The following is a 23,480-nucleotide window of genomic DNA, read 5'->3' on the forward strand; positions in this document are numbered from 1 at the left end:
ATTTTTTCTTCAATATTTAAAAAGTGGAAATTAAATTGGCGATTAAGGTGTATCAGACTTAGGTTCTGCTTTAGCAAAGTGCACTAATCTCTCAAATTTGACACTTAACCTTGGGTAAATTCAGTTTATTTGTTTTTGATTGTGATATTTTTACTTATAAAATTGAATTTAAAACAATATATATTGATAGCTCTTTTAATTTGTCTATTAGCTTTATATTTGATTTACTTTTCTTTTTCTTTTTTTATACTTGTTTTTAATTTTTTTCTATCTTTCTTAATTTAATTCATTTTTTTTATATTCAACATTTTCTTTTATTATTAATTAATTTCATTTTATTTCTTGTTTTTTTTTTCATTTTTTCCTTCTAAATAACTAATTAATTTTTTATTTTTTCTTCAAAATTTAAAAAGTTACAATTAAATTGGTGTAATCGGCGCATCAAGCTTAGGTTATGCTTTAGCAAAGTGCACTAATCTCTCAAATTTGGTACTTGAACTTGGGTAAATTAATTTTCTTGTTTTGGATTGTGCTATTTTTACTTACAAAATTGAACTTAAAACAATATAGTTCTTTTAATTTATTTACTAGTTTTTTATTTAATTTACTTCACTTTTTCTTTTTGATTGTAGTTGTTTTTTTTTCTATCTTTCTTAATTTAACTCATTTTTTTTTCTTATACATTTGCTTTTATTACTTACTTACTAATTTATTTCTTATTAAAACATGTTTTTTTCTTCATTGTTTCCTTTTAAATAACTAATCAATTATCTAATTTTTCTACAATATTTAAAAAGATCCAACAAAATTGGTGATTAAGGTACATCAGGCTTAAGTTTTGCTTTAGTAAATGCCAAAAATATTTCAAATTTGACACTTTATATTGGGTAAATTTATTTTATTTGTTTTGGATTGTGATATTTTTACTTAAAATTGAATTTAAATTAATATAGTTTACTTTTCTTATTCTTTTTTATTGTACTTGTTTTATTATTTCTTCTAACTTTCTCAATTTAACTCATTTTTTTATTCTTAAAATTTACTTTTATTATTTATTTATTAATTAATTTATTTATTTCTTCTCATTTGATGTTTTATCTTCATTTATTTTTTCCTTCTAAATAATTTATTATATTTTTTTCAATGTTAAAAAAGTCTAAATTAAATTGGTGCAATTGGTGTTTCAGGCTTAGGTTCTGCTTTATTAAATTGCACTAACTTCTTAAATTTGACACTTGATCTTGTGTAAATACTGTTTAATTGTTTTGGATTGCTATATTTTTAATTTAATTCTTTTAATTTGTTTATTAGCTTTATTGATTTACTTTTCTTTTTCATTTTTATTATATTTGTGTTTATTTTTCTTCTATCATTCTTAATTTAACTCATTATAATATTTTTAACATTTGCTTTAATTATTTATTAATTGATAACTTATTATTTCATGTTTTATATTCATTTTTACCTACTAACTAACTAACTAATTATTTATTTATTTATATTTTTTTCAATATTTAAATAGATAAAATGAAATAGGTAATGATGGTGCATCAGCCTTAGGTTATTCTTTATTAAATTGCACTAAACTCTCAAATTTAACACTTTATCTTAGGTAATTTCAGTTTATTTGTTTTGATTATGATATTTTTTTTGATCTTTTAATTTGCTTATTTGCTATTTATTTATTTGATTTACTTTACTTTTTTTATTTATTGTACATATGTTTATTTTTCTTCTATATTTCTTAATTTAATTCATTTTTTTTATTTTAATATTTATTAATTCATTTTTTATTATTTCATGTTTTTTCTTCATTTTTTTCCTTCTAAATAACTTATTAATTATTAAGTAATATTTTTTCTTCAATGTTTAAAAAGTTAGACTTAAATTAGTGATTAAGGTGTAATAAGCTTAGGTTCTGCTTTAGTAAATTGCACTAATCTCTCAAATTTGACACTTTACCTGAAGTAAATTTAGTTTATTTGTTTTGGATTTTGATATTTTTACTTATAAAATTGAACTTAAAACAATCTAACTCTTTTAGTTTGTTTATTAGATTTTTATTAGATTTATTTTTCATTTTGATTTTGATTTTAGTTGTATTTTTCTTCTTATATCTTTCTTAATTTCACTCATTTTTATTTTTAACATTTCTTTTTATTATTTATTAATTTATTTCTTATTATTTCATGTTTTTTCTTCATTTTTTCCTTCTAAAAAACTAATTAATTCTATATTTTTTCTTCAATATTTAAAAAGTGTAAATTTAATTGGTGCAATAGGTGCATCAGGCTTAGGTTCTGCTTTAGCAAAATGCATCAATCTCATAAATTTGGCACTTTATCTTAGGTAAATTCAGTTTATTTGTTTTGGATTATGATATTTTTATAGGTCTTTTAATTTGTTTATTAGCTTTTTATTTGATTTACTTTTCTACTTCTTTTTTATTGTAATTTTGTATATTTTTCTTCTATCTTTCTTATTTTAACTCATTTTTTATTTTCAACATTTGCTTTTATTATTTATTAATTAATTTCTATTTAATGATTTTTCTTCATTTTTTTTCTAATTAATTTTTATTTTTTTCTTCAATATTTAAACAGTTACAATTAAATTAGCGCAATTGGTGCATAAGGCTTAAGTTCTGCTTTAGCAAATTGCGTTAATCTCTCAAATTTGACACTAGATCTTGGGTAAATTCAGTTAATTTGTTTAGAATTAAGATATTTTTACATTTAAAATTGAACTTTAAAAAATATTGCTCTTTTAATTAGTTTATTAGCTTTTTATTTTGTTTTTCATTTTTATTATACTTGTGTTTATTTTTCTTGTATCTTCCTTAATTTAACTCACTTTTTATTTTTAACATTTTTCTTTATTATTTATTAATTCATTTCTTATTATTTAAGTTTTTTCTTCAATTTTTCCTTCTAAATGACTAATTTATTATTTATTTTTTCTTCAATATTTAAAAAGTGATAATTAAATTGGTGACTTGGGTGCATCAGACTTAGGTTCTGCTTTAACACATTGCATTAATCTATCAAATTTGACACTTGAACTTAGGTAAATTCAGTTTATTTATTTATGTTGGATTGTGATAATTTTAGTTATAAAAATGAATTTAAAATAATAAAGCTCTTTTAATTTTTTTATTAGCTTTTTATTTGATTTACCTAACTTTTTCTTTTTTATTGTCTTTACATTTTTTCTTCTTCTATATTTCTTAGTTTAACTTATTTTTTTATTTTTAAAATTTGCTTCTATTATTTATAAATTCATTTCTTTTTATTTCATATTTTTTCTTCAATATTTAAAAAGATATAATTAAATTGGAGCTATTGGTGCATCAGGCTTAGGTTTTGCTTTCGCAAATTGTGCTAGTCTCTAAAATTTGACACTTGCTCTTATGTAAAAACAATTTATTTGTTTTGAATTGTGATATTTTTTTATTTATTAAATTTATTTATCTTTTTCTTTATTAATTTGTTAATCTTTTTTTTTTATTAATTTTAATCATAATTTTTAATTAAATAATTTTATTCTATTTAATTTTTTTTAGTATTTTATTTTAATTTAATATATTATAAAAGTGAAAACTAAATCAATGGATCATAGTAATTGAAACTAAAAAGCAAGTGTCTTAAATCAAAAAGATTAGTAGTCTTTAAAATATGTTTCTATTGACGATAAACAACTGAGGAAAAGAATGAATAAATATTAATTATTTGAATAATAGAAAATAATATGTTTTATTATTTTATATATTGTATTTAGATAATTTAACCTAAAATATAGATAAATAGATTTATTTATATTTATGAATATATCTAAAAAGAGGGATTGTATTTTTCAATATAAAATGATTATTTCAAATTAATAAATTTTATGGTCTATATTAATAGTTAATTTATTAGATATATTTAAATAAAAGAATTATTTACATTTTATTTGTAATTTTTACTTTTAATAGAGAAGAATCTTTGAGATAAAATTAAATTGCAATTTAATCAATTAAAAATTAAGAAAGTTAATAAATAATAAAATAAGTTATCTTTAATGTTATAATAGAAAAAATACTTGAAAAAGCTTGAAGACGTAATTTTATATTTTCTCATTTATAGTATTAATTTATTTTTCACATTATTAAAGTTGCTAAGTTCTTCTTTTTAGACTCATACTGATCTAGAAATAAATTTTAGGTAAATAAAATTCATTACATCAAAAAAAAATTAATTAAAAATATATTGATTATAACTAAAAATAAATAAATAATTTATTTTAATTTATATTATTCAAACATTTTTTATTTTCTTCACAAAAAGACTCTTTCTGTTGATTTATATTTTTTTACAATTAAAATATTTAATTATTAATTTACATATTAATATTCAATATAATAAATGATAAAGTTATAATCAAATTGATACTTAGGGTGTATAGTACTTAATTTCAGCTTTAGAAAAATGCTCTAATCTCTTTAGATTGACTCTAGAACTCTTGTAAAAATATTTATTCTTATTTCTTTAAATTTATATTGTGTAAATAACGATTTTAAAAATTTTAACACATTTTTATTATATTTTACCTTTAATTAATTTCTAATTTTTTATGTGCTTTTTAACTTAAAAGATATTCTTTGATTTTCAATCGTTGCAAATTTTAAAATATCAATAAACCAATACACTTATTTATGATACATTTATTTATTAAAAAAGGAAAAATAAAATCAATGATTAGGAAGCATCAGATTTAGGTTATGCTTTATCCAACTGTACTAATCTCTCATATTTGTAAATTAATCTGAGGTAAAAACTATTAATTCAATGAATTTAATAATACTTTTCTTTGCATAAATATTTCTTTATTTATTTAAAACATTAAAAATCTATTTTCTATTATTCTAATATTAAATACCTACTATTTAAATATCTTTTTATTTTGTTTATTTATTTATTCATTTTAGAATTCTATTTTAATTTTAATCTCATTATTAAATTTAATTTAAAAAAATGATTTATTAGTTTTTTAATGAAAAAATGACTTATTAATATATTAAATATGTACAAAGGTATAATAATATTGGTGCATTGGGTGCATCTGGTATAGTTTCTCGTTTATAAAAATGTACTAATCTATAAAGTTTAATATTAGATCTTAGGTAAAACGAATAGATTTATCGATTATTTGCTTTTTTAATTAATTGGATAATATATTTATTTACATATTTAAATTTATTTTAACTTTTTGATTGATTTTAAGTTGATTTTTAATTTTTTCAACTGATTTTTAATTTTTAAAGTGTAATTAATAATCTATTGATCTTATCGGTTTTTTAATTTTAAGTAGTTTATTTAATGATTATTAAATATTTTTTAATTAAAAGTGATAATTAAATTGGTGACTAAGGTTTATTAGACTTAGGCACTGCTTTATCAAACTTTCCTAACCTTACAAATTTCGTACTCAAAATGTTGTAAAAATTTTATTTTTAATTACTTTCATTGTTTGTCTATTTACATAAATATATCAAAAATATTTTCTTTTAAAGCTTTTTTATTATTCAAGCATCTTTTATGGCTTTTTAAATCTATTATAAAATTTATATTTAACTTTTTTTCTAAATTTATTTTTTGTTATTTTTTATTTGTAAACCAATAAAATACATTAATCCTTAATGAATGGAAGGCAAACTTAAATTGGTGATAAAGGTGTATTAGGTTTATGTAATTTTTTATCAAGCAATATTAATCTCACAGATTTAGCTCTCAGTCTCTTGTAAAAAATATTAACTTATTTTTGTTGAATTATTTTTTTTTAAATTTTTACTTTTATTTTTGATTAAGTTTTCGCTAAAATATTTTTCATTTAAAATTTATTTTTTGAATAATATTTCATTTAAATTTTTTCATTAGATCTAATTAATTATAATAAATATTTAAAAAAGATCTAATTAAATAAGCTCTAAGGGTGCTTCAGATTTAGCATCTGCTTTAATGAACTGCTCTAATCTCATAAATTTGAAAATTGATTTCTTGTAAAAAATTATTTATTATTCTCATTAGATCTTGCTTCTATGCTCCGTTTAAAATAATAATTAAAACTTCTCTTTACTAATTTAATATTTTCTTTCCTTTTACCAACTTTAGCTTATTTTCTTAACCTAATTTTAAAAAGATCAAATAAAATTTGTTCATAAGGTGCATCTGACTTAGTTTCTGCCTTAACACACTGTCGGAATCTCTCAAATTTTACTTTGAATTTAAGGTAAAAATATTTTTTTTATTGTTGTTTAATATGTAATGTTACAAAGATATCCATTTAAAATAATAATAAGTTTTTGTTCGATTTATAAATTTTCCCTATTTTTCTTAATTATGTAATGTTAATTAATATTAATATTAAATTATTTCTATTGAAAATGGAAAAGCTTCAATAAAATCGGAGATGATGATCTTGTAAGTTTGAGCTCTTCATTAACAAAATGCACCAGTATCAGAAATTTGACACTTAATCTTTGGTAAGATAATTGTTTCTTTATTTGTTTATTTTATAGATAATAATTTAATTTTTTATATAAATTATATTTAACTAAATTTGTTAATTTAAACACTATTTTGTATTCATTTATCCACCATTTATTATGATTAAATGATAAATTTATTACTTAAAAATTATTTAGTTCTCTATCGTAAAACTTATTCATGATTTTATTTTTTAATATTCTTCATAATTATAGTTAAAATATTTATCTTGAATTAATAATAGGGGTTGCGATATTGAGGATAAAGGTGCATCAAACTTAGGTTCTGCTTTATAAAAATTCATTAATCTCTCAAGTTTATCAATAAACCTTTCGTAAAAATAGTTTATTAATATTTTATTGCAAAAATTTATTTTAATTTAAAAATATTAAATTCTCTTTAATAATTTTTTACCTGATTTGTTATTTTTAATAGTTTTTAAGTTACTTTTAAATTATTTTTGTCATTTTAAAAACTTTTAGTTTATTAAAAATAAATTAAAATATTTTTGTTAAATTTATATAAAGGAGTAATTATATTAATGATGAAGGAGCACCAGGTTTAGTTTTATATTTAAATAACTGCCCAAATCTCAAAAAATTGACCATTTGTCTCTCGTAAAAATAAACTATTTTTCATTAACTGAGTGAGATATTTAATTTCTCAATATTATATTTGTGATTTATTGGTTTTACTTTAAAATTCTTCTTAATTTATTTATTTATTTACTTCATTTTCTTTTTTTAAATTTATAATAAGATAAAATTAAATTGGGCCTATTGGTGCATAAGGTATAAGTTCTGGTTTATCAAAATGCTCTAATCTCTAAAACCTAACACTCCAACTAACGTAAAAAAAATATTTGTTTTTAATTATCCTTATTAAAAATGAATTAAAATTGTTAAATTCTGTTTATTATTTATTATCTTTTTTCATTTATTTTTTTTTATATTTAAGTTTGTTAAATTTTATTTTACATTTATTTTTTATTTTGGTAATTTTAAATTTCTAATGCTACTGATTATTAGAAAGAAATATTTTCTAATCTATAAAAAGAAGTAACTAAATTGGTGCATAAGGAGCAAAATGCATAGCTGCTGCTTTGTCTAGTTGCACTAATCTCTCAAATTTAACACTCAATCTAATGTAAATATTGGTTATTTATAATTTTGTCAAACTATTTCTTTAATATTCCTATTAAATATTTAAACAAATTATTTTTAATAGCTTTAATATTTTTATTAATAAAACAGATATTGTAAAATTATGGAAGAAGGAGCCTCTGCTTTAGCTTCTTCTTTATTAAGCTGCATTTATCTATCAAATTTGAGTCTCAATATTAGGTAAGCTAAACATATTAGCTGGCTTGATTGTTTTTAAAATCTCATCATTAAACTTTATTTATAAATTAAATTAAATTGACTTGATTTTTATTTTTTCTTTTGCATTAATTTTTCTTTAATTTATTGAATTATTTTTGATCAACTTAAAATTGATTTTTAAATTATTATTTAATTTAACAATTTATTTTTATTATTTCATGTCCTTTTTTAATTTACTCAATTTACCTATTTTTATTGAATATATAAAAAGTTTCAATAGAATTGGTGATGAAGGTATATCGAGATTAAATTCTGCTTTAAATAAATGTATCAATCTTAATAATTTGGTCTTCGATATCTAGTAAAACAGATTAATATTCTTTTTATAAAAATTATTTTAACTTTTATTATTTCTTTTAGTTTAAATTATTCTACCTTCATTTAATTTAATTTTATTGTAAAGTTTGTTTTATACATTTTCAACTTTGTAATTTTAAAATTAGATTGCAAAAACGCTTTTTTAAATAATTTTGTATTTATTAATATCATATTAAAAGAGCTAATTAAGTAAGTGAATAACTAAAATTGAATATAAAAAAAAATTGTCTGAAATTAAAAAGACTAATAGACAAAAAAATATTTATATGACTATCCTCTAAAGATTGATGTTTAAACTGAATTGATGATAAATTTCATAAACACTAAAATTATTATAAACATTAATAGCTTTTTGTTTGTTAATCAAAATTTTTTTATTAAATTTTTTATCCATCAATAAAAATGGATGTTAATAAAAAAAATTTTCAAAAAAAAATTGTGTGTTAATTACTAAGAGCCTACAGTGTGTATTAATTTACCAAAAATATGATATTTATAAATATAAAATCCATAATAAAATTTAACTCTATATATTTATTTTAGGTTAAAAAAATTATTTCAAACTATTATAAAACATATAATATTCAATTATTCAAACATTTAATATTTATTTATCCTTTTTTCATTACTTGTTTATCAATAGATATATTTTTTAAAAACAACTAATCTTTTTGATTTAAAATACTGTCTTATTAATTTGAATTTTTATGATATATTGATTAAGTTATCACTGTTATAATAAAAAATGCGCTAAATGTTAAATAAATTTTAAGTAAAATAAACTTTTAAATTAAAAATTAATTCTAAAATTAATAAATAAAATAAAATTAGTCAAATAAAAGGATTTTTAAAAAAATCAAATAAATTCATAGAGCTTTTTTATTTTATATTCATTTTAATTTTTTAAAATATCATAATCCAAAACAAATAAACTATTTTTACCAAAGATGAAGTATCAAATTTGAGAGATTAACGCAATTTGCTAAAGCAGAACCTAAGCCTGATACACCCTCATCACTAATATAATTTCCACTTTTTAAATATTGAAGAAAAAATATATCATTAAATAGTTAATTAGAAACGATAAATGAAGAAAGAATATGAAATAATAAGATTAATTAATTTATAATAAAATCAAATATTGAAAATAAAATAAAAGTTACATTAACAAAGGAAAAACAAAAATAAAAGCTAAATATAAATAAATAAAAAAAGAGATCTATTATTTTAAGTTAGCTTTTATAAATAAATATGACAATCCAAAATAAATAAACTGGTTTTACTTAAGGTTAAGTGTCAAATTTGAGAGATTAATGTACTATGCTAAATCAGAACCTAAGTCCGATGCACCTTTATCTCCAATTAAATTGGTGCTTTTTAAATATTGAAGTAAAAATATACAATTAATTAGTTAATTAGAAGGGAAAAAGGAAGAAAAAATATGAAATAATAAAATTAATTAATTAATGATAAAAGCAAATATTGAAAATAAAATAAAAGTTAAATTAACAAAGAAAGAACAAAAAATGCAAGTACAAAATAAATAAAAAGAAAAAAGAGCTTTATTGTTTTAAGTTAGCTTTACAAATAAAAATATCACAATCCAAAATAAATAAACTGGTTTTACTCAAGATTAAGTGTTAAATTTGAGAGATTAATGCACTTTCCTAAACCAGAACCTAAGTCTGATGCACCTTCATAACCAATTTAATTGCACCTTTTTAAATGTTGAAGAAAAAATATACAATCAATTAGTTAATTAGAAGGAAAAAATATCAAATAGTAAAATTAATTATTTATAAAAGCAAATATTAAAAATAAAAGAAAAGTTAAATTAACAAAGAAAGAACAAAAAATGCAAGCACAAAATAAATAAAAACAAAAAAGAGCTTTATTGTTTTAAGTTAGCTTTTACAAATAAAAATATCACAATCCAAAATAAATAAACTGGTTTTACTAAAGGCTAAGTGTCAAATTTGAGAGATTAATGCACTATGATAAACCAGTACCTAAGCCTGATACACCTTTGTCACCTATTTAATTGCTACTTTTTAAAAATTGAAGAAAAAATATACAATCAATTAGTTAATTAGAAGGAAAAAATGAAGAAAAAATATGAAATAATCAGATTTATTAATTAATAATAAAAACAAATATTAAAAATAAAATAAAAGTTAAATTAACTAAGAATGAAGAAAAAAAAAGCAAGCACAAAAAAGAGCTTTATTGTTTTAAATTAGTTTTTACAAATAAAAATATCACAATCCAAAATAAATAAACTGGTTTTACTCAAGGTTAAGTGTCAAATTTGAGAGATTAATGCACTTTCCTAATCCGGAAACTAAGTATGGTGTACCAATTGCTCCAATTTAATTTTAACTTTTTAAATTTTGAAGAAAAAATAAATAATTTATTAGTTAATTAGAAGGAAAAAACGAAAAAAAAATTTGAAATAATAAGATTAATTAATAATAAAGGCAAATATTTAATATAAAATGAAAGTTAAATTAACAAAGAAAGAAGAAAAATAAGCAAGCACAACAAAAATAAAAAGAAAAAAGTGCTTTATTGTTTTAAGTTATTCTTTATAAATAAAAATATCACAATCCAAAATAAATAAACTGGTTTTACTCAAGATTAAGTGTTAAATTTGAGAGATTAATGCACTTTCCTAAACCAGAACCTAAGTCTGATGCACCTTTATAACCAATTTAACTGCACCTTTTTAAATATTGAAGAAAAAATATTCAATTAATTATTTATTTAATTAGAAGGAAAAAAATAAAGAAAAAATATGAAATAATAAAATTAATTAATAATAAAATGAAAGTTAAATTAACTTAGAATCATAGTTTTGCTCTTCAATTGTACTTGTTTAATATTCATATAGATTTTAATTTGAATATCTATCTTTACAACTTTATTTTTAATTTAAAGTTTGCTTAAGCTAACTTAGTTAATTTTGATTAAATTATTCTCTGAAGAAAAAAAAGCAAGTAAAAAATAAATAAATTGGTTTTACTTAAGGCTAAGTGTCAAAGTTGAGAGATTGATGCACTATGCTAAACTAGAACCTAAGACTGATGCATTTTCATCACCAATTTAAATATAGCTTTTTAAATATTAAGGAAAAAATAAATAATTAATTAGTTAATTAGAAGGGAAAAATGAAAAAAAAATTTGAAATAATAAGATTAATTAATTAATAATAAAAGCAAATATTGAAAATAAAATGAAATTTAAACAAAGAAATAAGAAAAAAAGCAAGAGCAATATAAATAATAATAAAAAAGAGCTTTATTGTTTTAAGTTAGTTTTTACAAATAAAAATATCACTATCCAAAATAAATAAACTGCTTTTACTCAAGGTTAAGTGTCAAATTTGAGAGATTAATGCACTTTCCTATGCTAGAACATAAGCCTTATGCACCTTTATCACCAATTTTATTGCCTCTTTTTAAATATTGAAGAAAAAATATACAATTAATTATTTATTTAATTAGAAGGAAAAAATGAAGAAAAAATATGAATTAATAAAATTAATAAATAATAAAATGAAAATTAAATTAACTAAGAATGAAGAAAAAAAAGAAAGTAAAAATAAATAAACTGGTTATACTCAAGCTTAAGTGTCAAATTTGAGAGATTGATGCACTATGCTAAACCAGAACCTAAGGCTAATGCATTTTCATCACCAATTTAAGTTTTCCTTTTTTTTAAATATTGAGGAAAAAATTTTTAATTAATCAGTTAATTAAAAGGAAAAAATGAAGAAAAATATGAAATAATAAGATTAATTAATAATAAAAGCAAATATTGAATATAAAATGAAATTTAAACAAAGAAAGAAGAAAAAAAGCAAGCAGATATAAATAAAAAGAAATAGAGCTTTTTTGTTTTAAGTTAGTTTTTACAAATAAAAATATCACAATCCAAAAAAAATAAACTCGTTTTACTCAAGGTTAAGTGTCAAATTTGATAGATTAATGCACTTTGCTAATTCAAAACCTAAGCCTAATGCACCTTTATCACCAATTCTATTGCCTCTTTTTAAATATTGAATAAAAAATAAAAAATTAATTAGTTCATTAGAAGGAAAAAATTAAGAAAAAATATGAATTAATAAGATTAATTAATAATAAAAGCAAACATTGAAAATAAAATGATGAGTAAAATTAACTAAGAAAGAACAAAAAAAAGCAAGTAAAATATAAATAAAAAGAAAAAAGAGCTTTATTGTTTTAAGTTAGTTTTTACAAATAAAATATCCAATCAAAAATAAATAAACTGGTTTTACTTAAGATTAAGTGTCAAATTTGAGAGATTAATGCACTATGCTAAACCAGTACCTAAGCCTGATGCACCTTTATAACCAAAATAATTGTACCTTTTTAAAAATTGAAGAAAAAATATACAATCAATTAGTTAATTAGAAGGAAAAAATGAAGAAAAAATATGAAATTAAAAGCAAATATTGAGAATAAAATTATGAATTAAATTAACAAAGAAAGAAGAAAAAAAAGCAAGCACAAATAAATAAAAAGAAAAAAGAGCTTTATTGTTTTAAGTTAGTTTTTACAAATAAAAATATCACAATCCAAAATAAATAAACTGGTTTTACTCAAGGCTAAGTGTCAAATTTGAGAGATTAATACACTTTCCTAAATAAGAACCTAAGCTTGATGCTTCTTCATCGCCAATTTAATTATCACTTTTTAAATAGTGAAGAAAAAATATATAATTAATTATTTAATTAGAAAGAAAAATATGAAATAATAAGATTTATTAATTAATAATAAAAGCAAATATTGAAAATAAAATTTTGAGTTAAATTAACTAAGAAAGAAGAAAAAAAAGCAAGCACAAAATAAATAAAAAGAAAAAAGAGCTTTATTGTTTTAAGTTAGTTTTTACAAATAAAAATATCACAATCCAAAATAAATAAACTGGTTTTACTCAAATTTAAGTGTCAAATTTGAGAGATTAACGCACTTTTCTAAGCCAGAAACTAAGGATAAAGTACCAATTGCTCCAATGTAATGGGGCCTTTTTTAATATTGAAGAAAAAAAGCAACAATTAATTAGTTAATTAGAAGGAAAAAATGAAGAAAATAATGAAATAATAAGATTAATTAAAAATAAAATCAAATATTGAAAATAAAATCATGACTAAAATTAATTAAGAAAGAACAAAAAAAAGCAAGTACAATATAAATAAAAACAAAAAAGTGCTATATTGTTTTAATTTAGTTTTTAAAAATAAAAATATCACAGTCCAAAATAAATAAACTGCTTTTACCAAAGGTTAATTGTCAAATTTGAGAGATTAACGCACTTCGCTAAAGCAGAAACTAATCTTGGTACATTTTATATTCTAATTTAATTGTGCCTTTTTAAATATTGAAGAAAAAATAAACAATCAATTAGTTAATTAGAAGGAAAAAATGAAGAAAAAATATTAAAAAACAAGAATTATTAATTATGCATTAAAATAACAAAGAAAAAAAAATAAAGCAAGTAAAATTAAATGAAAAAGAAAAATAAATCAAATTTATAAGAGCTTTTATGTTTTAAGTTAATTTCTATAATTAAAAATATTACAATCCAAAATAAATAAACTATTTTGTGAAGTGTTAATAGCAAAAAATGAAGAAAAAATATAAAATTATTAAATATGAATAATAAATATATAATAAAAAATGAAAATGAAAATTAGTTTAAATAGCTAAAAAATTTTTGTTTGTTTTAATATAAATCAATCAATAATGATGAAAATTTCTATTAAAAAAATTATTTTATTAAATAAATTGAAAATTAAATAATAAAAAAATTTTTATAATATTTTAAAATGAAATATACATTAGCTCAATATGGAGAACCTAATGAGATTAAAGTGAAGAGTTTAAAAACTTTTTTTATAAATAAAAATAAACTTAAATGATTATAATAAAAAAATAAATATTTACTTATTCTAATTCTTTTTATTTTTAAATCTATTATATCATTTTTTTTTTCTTCAAAAATTTTGAATAGCAATTTATGGAATTTAATTAATTAATTAATCAGGATCATCAACACCCTCTCTCCCAATAATCACATAATTTAAGGTCGATCCAACTAATTCAGGCAATTTATACTTTTGGGGATCAATTATATAAAAGGATAAAAAGAAAAAATAAATATAATAATTAATTAATTTATAAATTTGCTTTTATGAAGAGATACCACAAAAAAATAAATTTAATATTCATTAATTCATATTAAAATTTTTTATTTAAAACATATTCTTAAAAATAAATATAGTAGAATTAAATATTGCAGTTAATCTTAATTAAAAATTTTTTAATTAATACATATTTTCAGTGATATCATATAATTTTAAGGGGGATGGGATTGGCGAAAATTAATGAGGATTGATGGTACTTATATTCAAAAACTATAAAATAAATATTTTATAATAAAAAGTAAAATAAAATTATTTAATTAATAAATCCACTTAAGAGCAAATCAAAAATTAAATTCTTAATTCTCCACATCTATAAGAATTCAATACTTGGTTGTGCAAAAATTAATTAAATTTCTATTAATTGCTTTTCAATATTTTTGAGAAAAAAAATATATGATATAATAGACTAAACATTATAAAAAATTAGAAGAAGTATTTATTTATTTTTTATCAATATTCTTTAAATTTATTTTTACTAATATAAAAAGTTTATAAATTCTTCACTTTAATCTCATTAGGTTCTCCATATTAATCTAAAGTATATTTACTTTATAAATACTAATATTATTTTCTATATATTTAACTTTCAGTTTATTAAAATATTATTTTTCTAATATAAATGATTGCCTTTATTCATTTTATTTATACAAATTATTTTTATAACTTAATTTTTAAATTTAAATTTGTTAAACTCATTATCCATTTTTTATTGTTTGGTATTTTCATTCATTTTTTTCCTTATAAAACTTTTACTTGATAAAAACTGTTTATTTATTTTGGATTTTAATACTTTTACTTATAAAAATGAATTAAAACAATATAACTCTTATAATTTGTTTAATAGCTTTTTATTTAATTTACTTTTCTTTTTCTTTTTTATTTTACATGTGTTTTTTGTCTTTTATCTAAATTAAATTAACCCATTTTTTATTTTCAACATTTGCATTTATTATTTATTAATTAAATTCTTAATATTTCATATATTTTCTTCATTTTTTCCTTCTAAATTACTAATTAATTATATATTTTTTCTTCAATATTTAAAAAGTAACAATTAAATTGATGTAATTGGTGCATCAGAATTAGGTTCTGCATTAGCAAATTGCACTAATATCTCTAATTTGACACTTAGTCTTAAGTAAAAACAGTTAATTTGTTTTAGATTGTGATTAAAAAATGAATTTAAAACAAGATAACTCTTTTAATTTGTTTATTAGCTTTTTATTTGATTTATTTTTCCTTTTCTTTTTGATTTTATTTGCATTCTTTTGTCTTCTATCTTTCTTAACTTATTTTTATTTTTAACATTTATTTTTATTAATAATTAATTCATTTGATACTATTTCATATTTTTTCGTTCTAAATAACTTATTAATTATTTATTTTTACTTCAATATCTAAAAAGTAACAACTAAATTGGTGATTAAGGTGCATCAAACTTAGGTTCTGATTTAGCAAATTGCTCTAATCTCTCAAATTTGACACTTTATCTTGAGTAAAAAAAAGTTTATTTGTTTTGGATTGTGATATTTTTTCTTAAAAAAATGAATTCAAAACAATAAAACTCTTTTAAATTGTTTAAAAGCTTTTTATTTGATTTTCTATTCTTTTTATTTTTATTTTACTTGTGTTTTTTTGTCTTCTTTCTTAATTTAACTCATTTTTTTATTTTGGCATTTGTTATTATTATTTATTAATTAATGTCTTATTATTTCATATATTTTCTTCATTTTTTCCTTCTAAATAACTCATTAATTTTATATTTTTACTTTATTATTTAAATAGTAAAAATTAAATTTGCGCAATTGGTGCATCAGGTTTAGGTTCTGCTTTAGCAAATTGCAATAATCTCTCTAACTTGATACTTAGTCTTAGGTAAAAAAGTTTATTTATTTTGGATTGTGACATTTTTACTTACAAAAATGATTCAAAAACAAGATAATTCTTTTAATTTTTTTATAGCTTTTTATTTATTTGATTTACTTTTCTTTTTCTTTTTTATTGTAGTTGTGTTTTTTTCTTCTATCTTTCTTAATTTAACTAATTTTTTTTTTCTCAACATCAATAAAAAAAAATAATAATAAAATTATTTAATTTTAAATTAGAATTTTTGTTAAAATTAAAGTTTATAAAATTTCTTTTTATAATTAATTTTATAACCTAAAAATAGAAAAATATTTTGTTTTGGCAGTTTTTTTTAACAAATACTTTTTTTATTATAAAATTTTAAAAAGATATTAAAAATTTTACTAAAATTATTTGAGATTATTTCAGTAGAAAGTAGAAGGACTTTAAAATAATTATTGAAATAAAATATAATTAAATACGTGTTTATTTAGAATGAAGAATTTGGTGGCATACTAGTTATTTTAGGATTTTAATTGGAAGAGTTGAAGCTATCATCTTAGTTTATTTAATGAAATAATAAATAATTAATTGTAAATATAAAAAATGGGTTTGTGTTAATTATTATGTTTATTTGTTATTGGATGAAATAAATAAAAGTTAAGCTTATTTGTATTTACCAAATAAGAAAAAACATAGACTAATTTAGTAAAATTGATTTTTTTGATGAGATCTTTATTAGAATTATTTGGTGGGAGTAATAAATTGATAATTGGAAGTATATATATATAGATAGCACACAGTTTTTAAGTAAACTCTAAATAAGGAAATAGTTTTTATAGAAGTATTATTCAATTTCATTAAAACGCATAAATAAAATGAGCTGCAAACTTAGTTGTTTATTATGCTGCTTCAATTTATGCGTTTCTTGTGGTTTTAGGAAGTGCTTGATAAATAACCATGCGTTTTTTCCTCCGAAATGCAGCTATGATTTTCTCCCTATTAATGATTCGCAAAATAGTGCAAACAAGTTTAAATAGTTTTAGTTCGTTTTTAAAGATAACAATGAATAAGAAGGTTAAGCAATTTAAAATATAGACGAAATTAATGTGTGTTGTTATAAGATACCAGCTGAATTGTAACAGTTAAGCTTCAATTAGGCGACATATTAATCAGAAAAAGCTTAATTTCTACCAGTTGTCCACCTGAGATATTTAAATAAAGCTGCTCATAGAAATTTCGTAGTTATACATTCTCATGGAAATTCAACTGATATGGGACATATGATGGATATTTATCTAGATTTAGTTTAAAATCTTAGGGTGGATTTGATTGCATATGATTATAGCGGATATGGTTTGGCTTCTAATCAGAAAATGGGAGATCAAAAGATGATTCAGAATATTCTTAGTGTATATTAATTTGCTGTTGAAGGATTGAAGTATTCTTGGTAGCAGATTATCCTTTATGGTTAAAGTATAGGAACTGGTCCTTGTGTATTCTTAGCTTCTGTAAGAGAAAGGCCAATTGGAGGACTTATTTTACATTCAAGTTTTAGCAGTGGTTTAAAAATCTTTTTTAAGTAAGAAAATGAATTTATTTGCTCTGATTAAATGAATGAAACATGTTCAGAATAAAACGATAGCAGTTTCTCTTCTAATCTAAGCAATCTTTCAGGTCAAAGTTCACCTGCTTTAAGAGCTTCATTATTTGAATAAAACGTACAACCAACACAATAACCTTCAAGAAAAAAATAAAAGCAAAATGGTCTTAATAAATATGACTTCTTTCCAAATTTTTAGATGATTAAATATGTTAATTGTCCTATTTATTTTATGCATGGCGATTAAGACTAAATAGTCCCTGTCTCTTAAATGTGGCATCTCATCAGTAATGTTAAAAAATCAACTCCTTACATTAAACAAGTATTCTAAGGCGCTGACCATAATACAATTGAAAATGATTAGAGATTTAGGAAAGAGTATTTTTATCGATTACGTCAGTTCCTTACATCTGTCCATAATTTGCAAAAAGGTAAATCATAAAATGAACTCTTAAGAGAAATGCAAGCAAGCTATTGGGAAAGCTTCGAGCATCTCTACCAGTAAGAATTATTTTAAATAAGTTAAGAGCCTTTAAACAGATAATCGAATGTTTCTTCAAATTAAGTAATCATAGATTTAATAGAGAAGAATAACTACCAATTAAAACATAGTCCTGAGCAAACTGAAAAAAGTAGTTAAAGTAGCTTCAGTTTTAATCCATCTAAAAATAAATTTGAAAATCAGCAAAGTTTGGGAGTATCTGCAAATTTGCAAGAACAACTTAAAGAGGCTGAAAATAAATAAATAATCATATAAAATAATTAACAAAACAAATAACAATAATAATAAATTTCATAATAAAATATAAATTAAAAAGAGAATCCTGAATTTGGTCTAGTTTAAGAAAGCTCAAACTAGCAATTAATATTAACAGAATAAGAAGAAACTACTTAAAAGAATGAATGAAAATATATATTTAATGCTGAATTCTTGATAAAAAACAATTAAATCTTTTAAGTTAGTTAATTAGTAGTTAATAGTGTTTGATATTTTCATAATAAATTATACAATCAATTAATATTTATCATTTGATATAATTAATGTTAGCATTTTAAATTTTGTAATAACTTTGTTGTATATAGATAACTATTTTCGCCTATAAATTAGTTATAGTTAAATGATATTAGCTTAAAACAAATAAATAATTAATTGTAAAAGTAAAAGGAATTAATTCATCTTTTTTATCTAATTTTATTATTCTCAAAAATAATAAATTTTAGTTAGCATTCTCAAAATAATAAATTTTAGTATTCTCAAAAATAATAAATTTTAGTACTATTAAAAGATATGAATTAAACCAAATAGAATGAATGAAAATATAAATTTAATGTTGAATTCTTTAATAAACAATACTTAAATCTTTTAATTTAATGGCATTTGATTTATTCGTAATAAATTATACAATCAAAATCTATCATTTAATATAATGTTAAAATTTTAAATTTAGTAATAACTTTATTGTGTGTAGATAATTATTTTGCATAAAAAACAATTATAATTAAATAATATTAATTTTGCCTAAAACAAGTAAATAATATAAATTTTAAGAAAAAAGGAATTAACTCATCTTTTTTTTGATTTTAAAATTATAAAAACAATATATTTTAATCGTACAGAAAGATATAAATTAAACCAAAAAGAATGAATGAAATTTTATATTTAATGTTGAATTTTTTAATAAACTACACTTAAATCTTTAAAGTTACTGTCACATTTAATTTATTCGTAATAGCTTTGTTGTGTGTTGATAATTATTTTTGCCTACAAATCAATTATAATTATTTGATATTAGCTCTGCCTAAAACAAGTAAATGATTAATTGTAAAATGGAAATATTAAGTAAAAAGGAATTAATTCATTCATCTTTTTAATTTTAGAGTTCTAAAAAAAAATAAATTTTAATTTTACAAAAAGATATGAATTTAAGCAATCAAATATTTTAAAGATATTAAATTTCGCTAGATTAAAAATTTTTATAGAAGCAATTTGCTTTGTGAAATAATAAATGCTAATAAACTAATGAATTATATAATTAAATTGTAAATTTTATAAATAATTAAATATTAATTTTACTTCAGATATTTATATATTCTCAAAAATATTAATTCATTCAAGTAATCTACATTAAACATAAAAATAATATGAAATTTTATTTTTTAAAGTCATTTTTCGTCTTAATCTGGGAAGATAGAATGCACACCTTTTGAAATAAATGGTAAAGAGTAGAACTCAGACAGTTTAAATTATAAATGATCTAATGCTAGCGCTGTTTGGTATTTGATAAATCTATTTTTTTCTAAAGTTTAATCTTAAAAATCTCCTAAATCTAATTTTGAATGTCTTTTAGACAAGTGCGTTAAAACTAAGGCTTTAACTTTTGCTTACATTGCTATTTCAATGGCTTCTGTAGCTGTAGAGTGTCTTGCTTTTTTTGCATGCTCTAATAAATCATTGTTAAATGTACCTTCATGGATCATCAAATCAGATCCTTCAGCAACCTTAGCAAATTCAGAGCATGGTCTTGTATCTCCAGAATAACTTATCTTAACCCCTGATTTATGCCTAAAAACAACACCATATGCCTAAGAACAATGTATAACTGGAATAAAACATATTTCTTCAATACCCAACGTAGAGAGTAAAAACTATTTAAATTCTGCTATAGATTTGTTTATATCTTGCTAAGTAGCATTCAAATACTGAATCAATTATTGTGCCCTAACCTTAGCCTTGTGTCCTCTGTTGTCTTCCTCTTCTTCTTCATCTCCATCCTCACACTTTATATTTTCTTCATCTTACTATTTAGCTTCTTCTCTATTGCTTTCTTAACAGCTATTTTCTATTTTCATACTTTTTTATCTTTCATTCTTAAGTAATTCTTCATCTTCAGAAATTTCTCCACCATTTTATTGATTACTTTATTCTTTTTAATTATATTTTAATATTTATTAAAAATTTATTTTATTTTAATATCTATCCAAAATTATTTTAGTCAAATTTTTTATTAAATATTTAATAAAATTAATTTATTTAACTCAAATTATTCTGTTAAATATTTGAGGAGGGGGTGGCTAAGTGGTAGGTTAGACTTGGAAAAAGCTGCTACAAGGTACAAATTTTTTATTTTTACCATTTTTGGCCTTAATTCAATTGGCCACAATTGGTGAGGATTTAAAGTATATCAATTTGGATTATGAAATGCTTTATTGTTTGTTTTATTAAAAATAAGTATAAAAATAAATTAATAATTTTCATATTTTTATCATGAAAATCTATTGCAGTAATTGCTTTTTTTTATTGATTTTTTACTTTATCCTACTCTTTTTATATGCTTTGAAATAAAATAAAACATATTTGAAAAACTATTCTTAAAAATACACTAAAAATAAATTATCCAATAATATAAATTGAAATCGAATAAGTTAACTATTTTATGGTTTTATATGAAATAATATAGATAATCCATATTATACCTTCATGCTTTGAAATTTGTCTTTTACTATCTTTTTATTTATTTATTCATAATAATTTGTATCAAAAAGTGTTATTATTTTCTTTTATCAAAAGTAACTATAATTATAAATGACTCATTTTTCATATTTTTACAACAAAATTCTATGATATTCATGATTTAATGTATTTATTTATTTTCTATATCTTACGATTTATGCTTTGAAACTAAATTAAATAGATACAAATAAATTCTTTTTTAAAAGAGGATTAAAAATGTAAAAATAATTAAAAAATAAACATTTTATTTAAGACAATTAATTTTTTTATTGGAATCAGATAATCTTTTATTAAAATGATATTTTTTGTCATAATAACAATCATAATTAATTAAGTATTTGTTTATTTGCTTGTTTGATTGATTTATTGATTTTTTGTTTGTTAATTTTATGAAGTTCATATTTTTAATACTTTTCAAAAATCTTCAATAACTTTTTTAATATAAAGTAAAATTCTATTTACAAAAAGGTTTTATATTAATTATTAAACTAATTTATATTCTAGCTCTATTTTAATTTTCATGATTTCTTTTAAAAATAATCAGATTTAATGCTTCAATTCTTCAATTGACTCTTTAACTTTATCGCATTCTCTTTCTAATGTCTGCAATTTTGAAAAAAGTAACTCTTTATCTCTCAATACTTGCTTAAGATCTTGATCCTTTATTTTTATTTAATTATTTAGCTAAATTATATTTAAATCAGATTGATCGCATTTCATTTTTGCTTCAGAAACTTAGGCTTTAACTTCTATCATCATAGACTTCATTGAATTTATTTAATTTTCTCTTAAAACTATTCCCCTCTCTAAGCGGTCTATTTATGTAATTAAATCATTCTCTTCTTATTTCAGCTATTTATCTCTTTCTTCACTCATTAACGTCAACTAACTTGTCTAATTTAAAATATTTTATAATAAACTCTAATTTCTGTTTGCAGTATTCTAAGAAACGTATTCTATCTAAATTTTACACTTAGTTTTAAACTAAACAAATAAATTAATTAATTAATAAATCAAAATAAATAATAATTACTTACTAAATCAAAATATATTAAGTGACTGATAAATATTAATTAAATAGTGTTTAAATTGATACAAACAAACTCTTGTTTTTTAGATTACTTGCTTTTGTTTTTAACAATTACTTACAAGCAATTATGAAATAGTTGTTTTGATAAATGGACAAATAAAATGCTCCTTTTTCAAATGAAAAAAGAAAATAAAATCTTTAAATAAAATATTAATTTTTTTATATTTAGGATTAATTATTTCTTTATTTATTACATTTTTGAATACTTTTCCTAACAAAGAGTTTACAAAAATATGATCAATTAATTACTCATTATTTTATAACATTTTATGCATAAATGTTAAATTATTATCTTAAAAATATGCTTTAAATAATCAAATATTCAGCTCTATTGAAGCATTTAGCACTTGTAAGGCAAGGCTAGGTTGTATATCGAATTTTGGTATTGTTTTAACATCTGCGCTTAAATATTTATACTTGTAATGTAAATATTATATTATAGTTTCAATGACTGGTCCAGCCATATTGAGTGTAATTGTGATATATTCTCCCCTATTAGGATTGTTTAATTATATACTAATAAACTCTCTAAACTATCCGCAGAGGTTGGCAACATCTTTAGATAAGAAGTATTGATTTTCATCATTCGCTTAAATTTTAATATACTCTACGTTGCTATAATCCATCTTAAAATCTAGCCCGCTTTAATACTTTTGCTTGTTTGTTTTTTATAAATAATAATAAAATTGTAAAACCTCTATTTTAATAAGTAAAATTTAAGTAAATCAGATATTTATTATAAAGCAAAGTCATTCTTTTTACTATTTACTTTTAAATAGGACATAATAGTCTTTTTGTTAGGATTTCAAGCATTAATTAATTAAAGAATCTAATATAAATTTCATTAATCAATCAGTAAAATATTTTCTTATTAATTCGATTAAATAAATTTAATTCCATCTTATTTTTATTATATTTCTCTATTTATATTCAAAATAATATTATTTGAAATTACTAATTTGTTTTCTATATAAAAAAATC

The 23,480-nt window shown here is 19.7% G+C and overlaps 6 protein-coding genes across 6 annotated transcripts in view; 2 read left to right on the forward strand and 4 right to left on the reverse strand. All coding sequences in view use genetic code 6, as the record gives it.

The window, feature by feature from the left end:
- The window catches only part of TTHERM_001412048 (kinase domain protein), a gene marked incomplete at both ends in the record, with an annotated part of 10,666 nt that extends 2,231 nt beyond the window's left edge, over window positions 1–8,435 (forward strand). The window contains 24 exons of the mRNA XM_012796078.1: window positions 25–114; window positions 414–503; window positions 798–887; window positions 1,156–1,245; window positions 1,523–1,612; window positions 1,878–1,967; window positions 2,260–2,349; window positions 2,604–2,693; window positions 2,977–3,066; window positions 3,322–3,411; window positions 4,413–4,502; window positions 4,719–4,808; window positions 5,072–5,161; window positions 5,387–5,476; window positions 5,948–6,037; window positions 6,178–6,267; window positions 6,431–6,520; window positions 6,769–6,858; window positions 7,052–7,141; window positions 7,284–7,373; window positions 7,581–7,670; window positions 7,778–7,867; window positions 8,118–8,173; window positions 8,404–8,435. Coding sequence (XP_012651532.1) covers window positions 25–114; window positions 414–503; window positions 798–887; window positions 1,156–1,245; window positions 1,523–1,612; window positions 1,878–1,967; window positions 2,260–2,349; window positions 2,604–2,693; window positions 2,977–3,066; window positions 3,322–3,411; window positions 4,413–4,502; window positions 4,719–4,808; window positions 5,072–5,161; window positions 5,387–5,476; window positions 5,948–6,037; window positions 6,178–6,267; window positions 6,431–6,520; window positions 6,769–6,858; window positions 7,052–7,141; window positions 7,284–7,373; window positions 7,581–7,670; window positions 7,778–7,867; window positions 8,118–8,173; window positions 8,404–8,435 — 2,068 coding nt within the window. The remainder of the gene's footprint in view (window positions 1–24; window positions 115–413; window positions 504–797; window positions 888–1,155; window positions 1,246–1,522; window positions 1,613–1,877; window positions 1,968–2,259; window positions 2,350–2,603; window positions 2,694–2,976; window positions 3,067–3,321; window positions 3,412–4,412; window positions 4,503–4,718; window positions 4,809–5,071; window positions 5,162–5,386; window positions 5,477–5,947; window positions 6,038–6,177; window positions 6,268–6,430; window positions 6,521–6,768; window positions 6,859–7,051; window positions 7,142–7,283; window positions 7,374–7,580; window positions 7,671–7,777; window positions 7,868–8,117; window positions 8,174–8,403) is intronic.
- A 425-nt stretch (window positions 8,436–8,860) lies between these two features.
- Window positions 8,861–14,229, reverse strand: TTHERM_001412049 (cyclic nucleotide-binding domain protein; the record flags this gene model as incomplete). Its single annotated transcript, XM_012796079.1, has 17 exons — window positions 8,861–8,954; window positions 9,167–9,256; window positions 9,508–9,597; window positions 9,852–9,941; window positions 10,182–10,271; window positions 10,514–10,603; window positions 10,856–10,945; window positions 11,247–11,336; window positions 11,588–11,677; window positions 11,844–11,933; window positions 12,181–12,261; window positions 12,513–12,611; window positions 12,846–12,935; window positions 13,181–13,270; window positions 13,524–13,613; window positions 14,084–14,133; window positions 14,191–14,229. The coding sequence occupies 17 exons, from the start codon at window positions 14,227–14,229 to the stop codon at window positions 8,861–8,863; spliced, it is 1,443 nt and encodes a 480-aa protein (XP_012651533.1).
- Window positions 14,230–17,056: 2,827 nt separating this feature from the next.
- On the forward strand, window positions 17,057–18,805 carry TTHERM_01412050 (alpha/beta fold hydrolase; the record flags this gene model as incomplete). The annotated part of the gene is made up of 1 exon (XM_001009946.2): window positions 17,057–18,805. The coding sequence occupies exon 1, from the start codon at window positions 17,174–17,176 to the stop codon at window positions 18,803–18,805; it is 1,632 nt and encodes a 543-aa protein (XP_001009946.1). The 5' UTR covers window positions 17,057–17,173.
- A 1,256-nt stretch (window positions 18,806–20,061) lies between these two features.
- On the reverse strand, window positions 20,062–20,748 carry TTHERM_01412060 (ribonuclease Z; the record flags this gene model as incomplete). The annotated part of the gene is made up of 1 exon (XM_001009947.2): window positions 20,062–20,748. One exon carries the CDS (start codon window positions 20,746–20,748, stop codon window positions 20,062–20,064), a length of 687 nt encoding a protein of 228 aa, XP_001009947.2.
- A 1,201-nt stretch (window positions 20,749–21,949) lies between these two features.
- On the reverse strand, window positions 21,950–22,285 carry TTHERM_01412070 (hypothetical protein; the record flags this gene model as incomplete). Its single annotated transcript, XM_001009948.1, has 1 exon — window positions 21,950–22,285. The coding sequence occupies one exon, from the start codon at window positions 22,283–22,285 to the stop codon at window positions 21,950–21,952; it is 336 nt and encodes a 111-aa protein (XP_001009948.1).
- Window positions 22,286–22,821: 536 nt separating this feature from the next.
- TTHERM_001412070 (hypothetical protein) lies at window positions 22,822–23,283 on the reverse strand (the record flags this gene model as incomplete). Its single annotated transcript, XM_012796080.1, has 1 exon — window positions 22,822–23,283. The coding sequence occupies one exon, from the start codon at window positions 23,281–23,283 to the stop codon at window positions 22,822–22,824; it is 462 nt and encodes a 153-aa protein (XP_012651534.1).
- Window positions 23,284–23,480: the final 197 nt, after the last annotated feature.

Source organism: Tetrahymena thermophila (genome assembly GCF_000189635.1).
Source record: "Tetrahymena thermophila SB210 genomic scaffold scf_8254771, whole genome shotgun sequence".
NCBI classification, from domain to species: Eukaryota; Ciliophora; class Oligohymenophorea; order Hymenostomatida; family Tetrahymenidae; genus Tetrahymena; species Tetrahymena thermophila.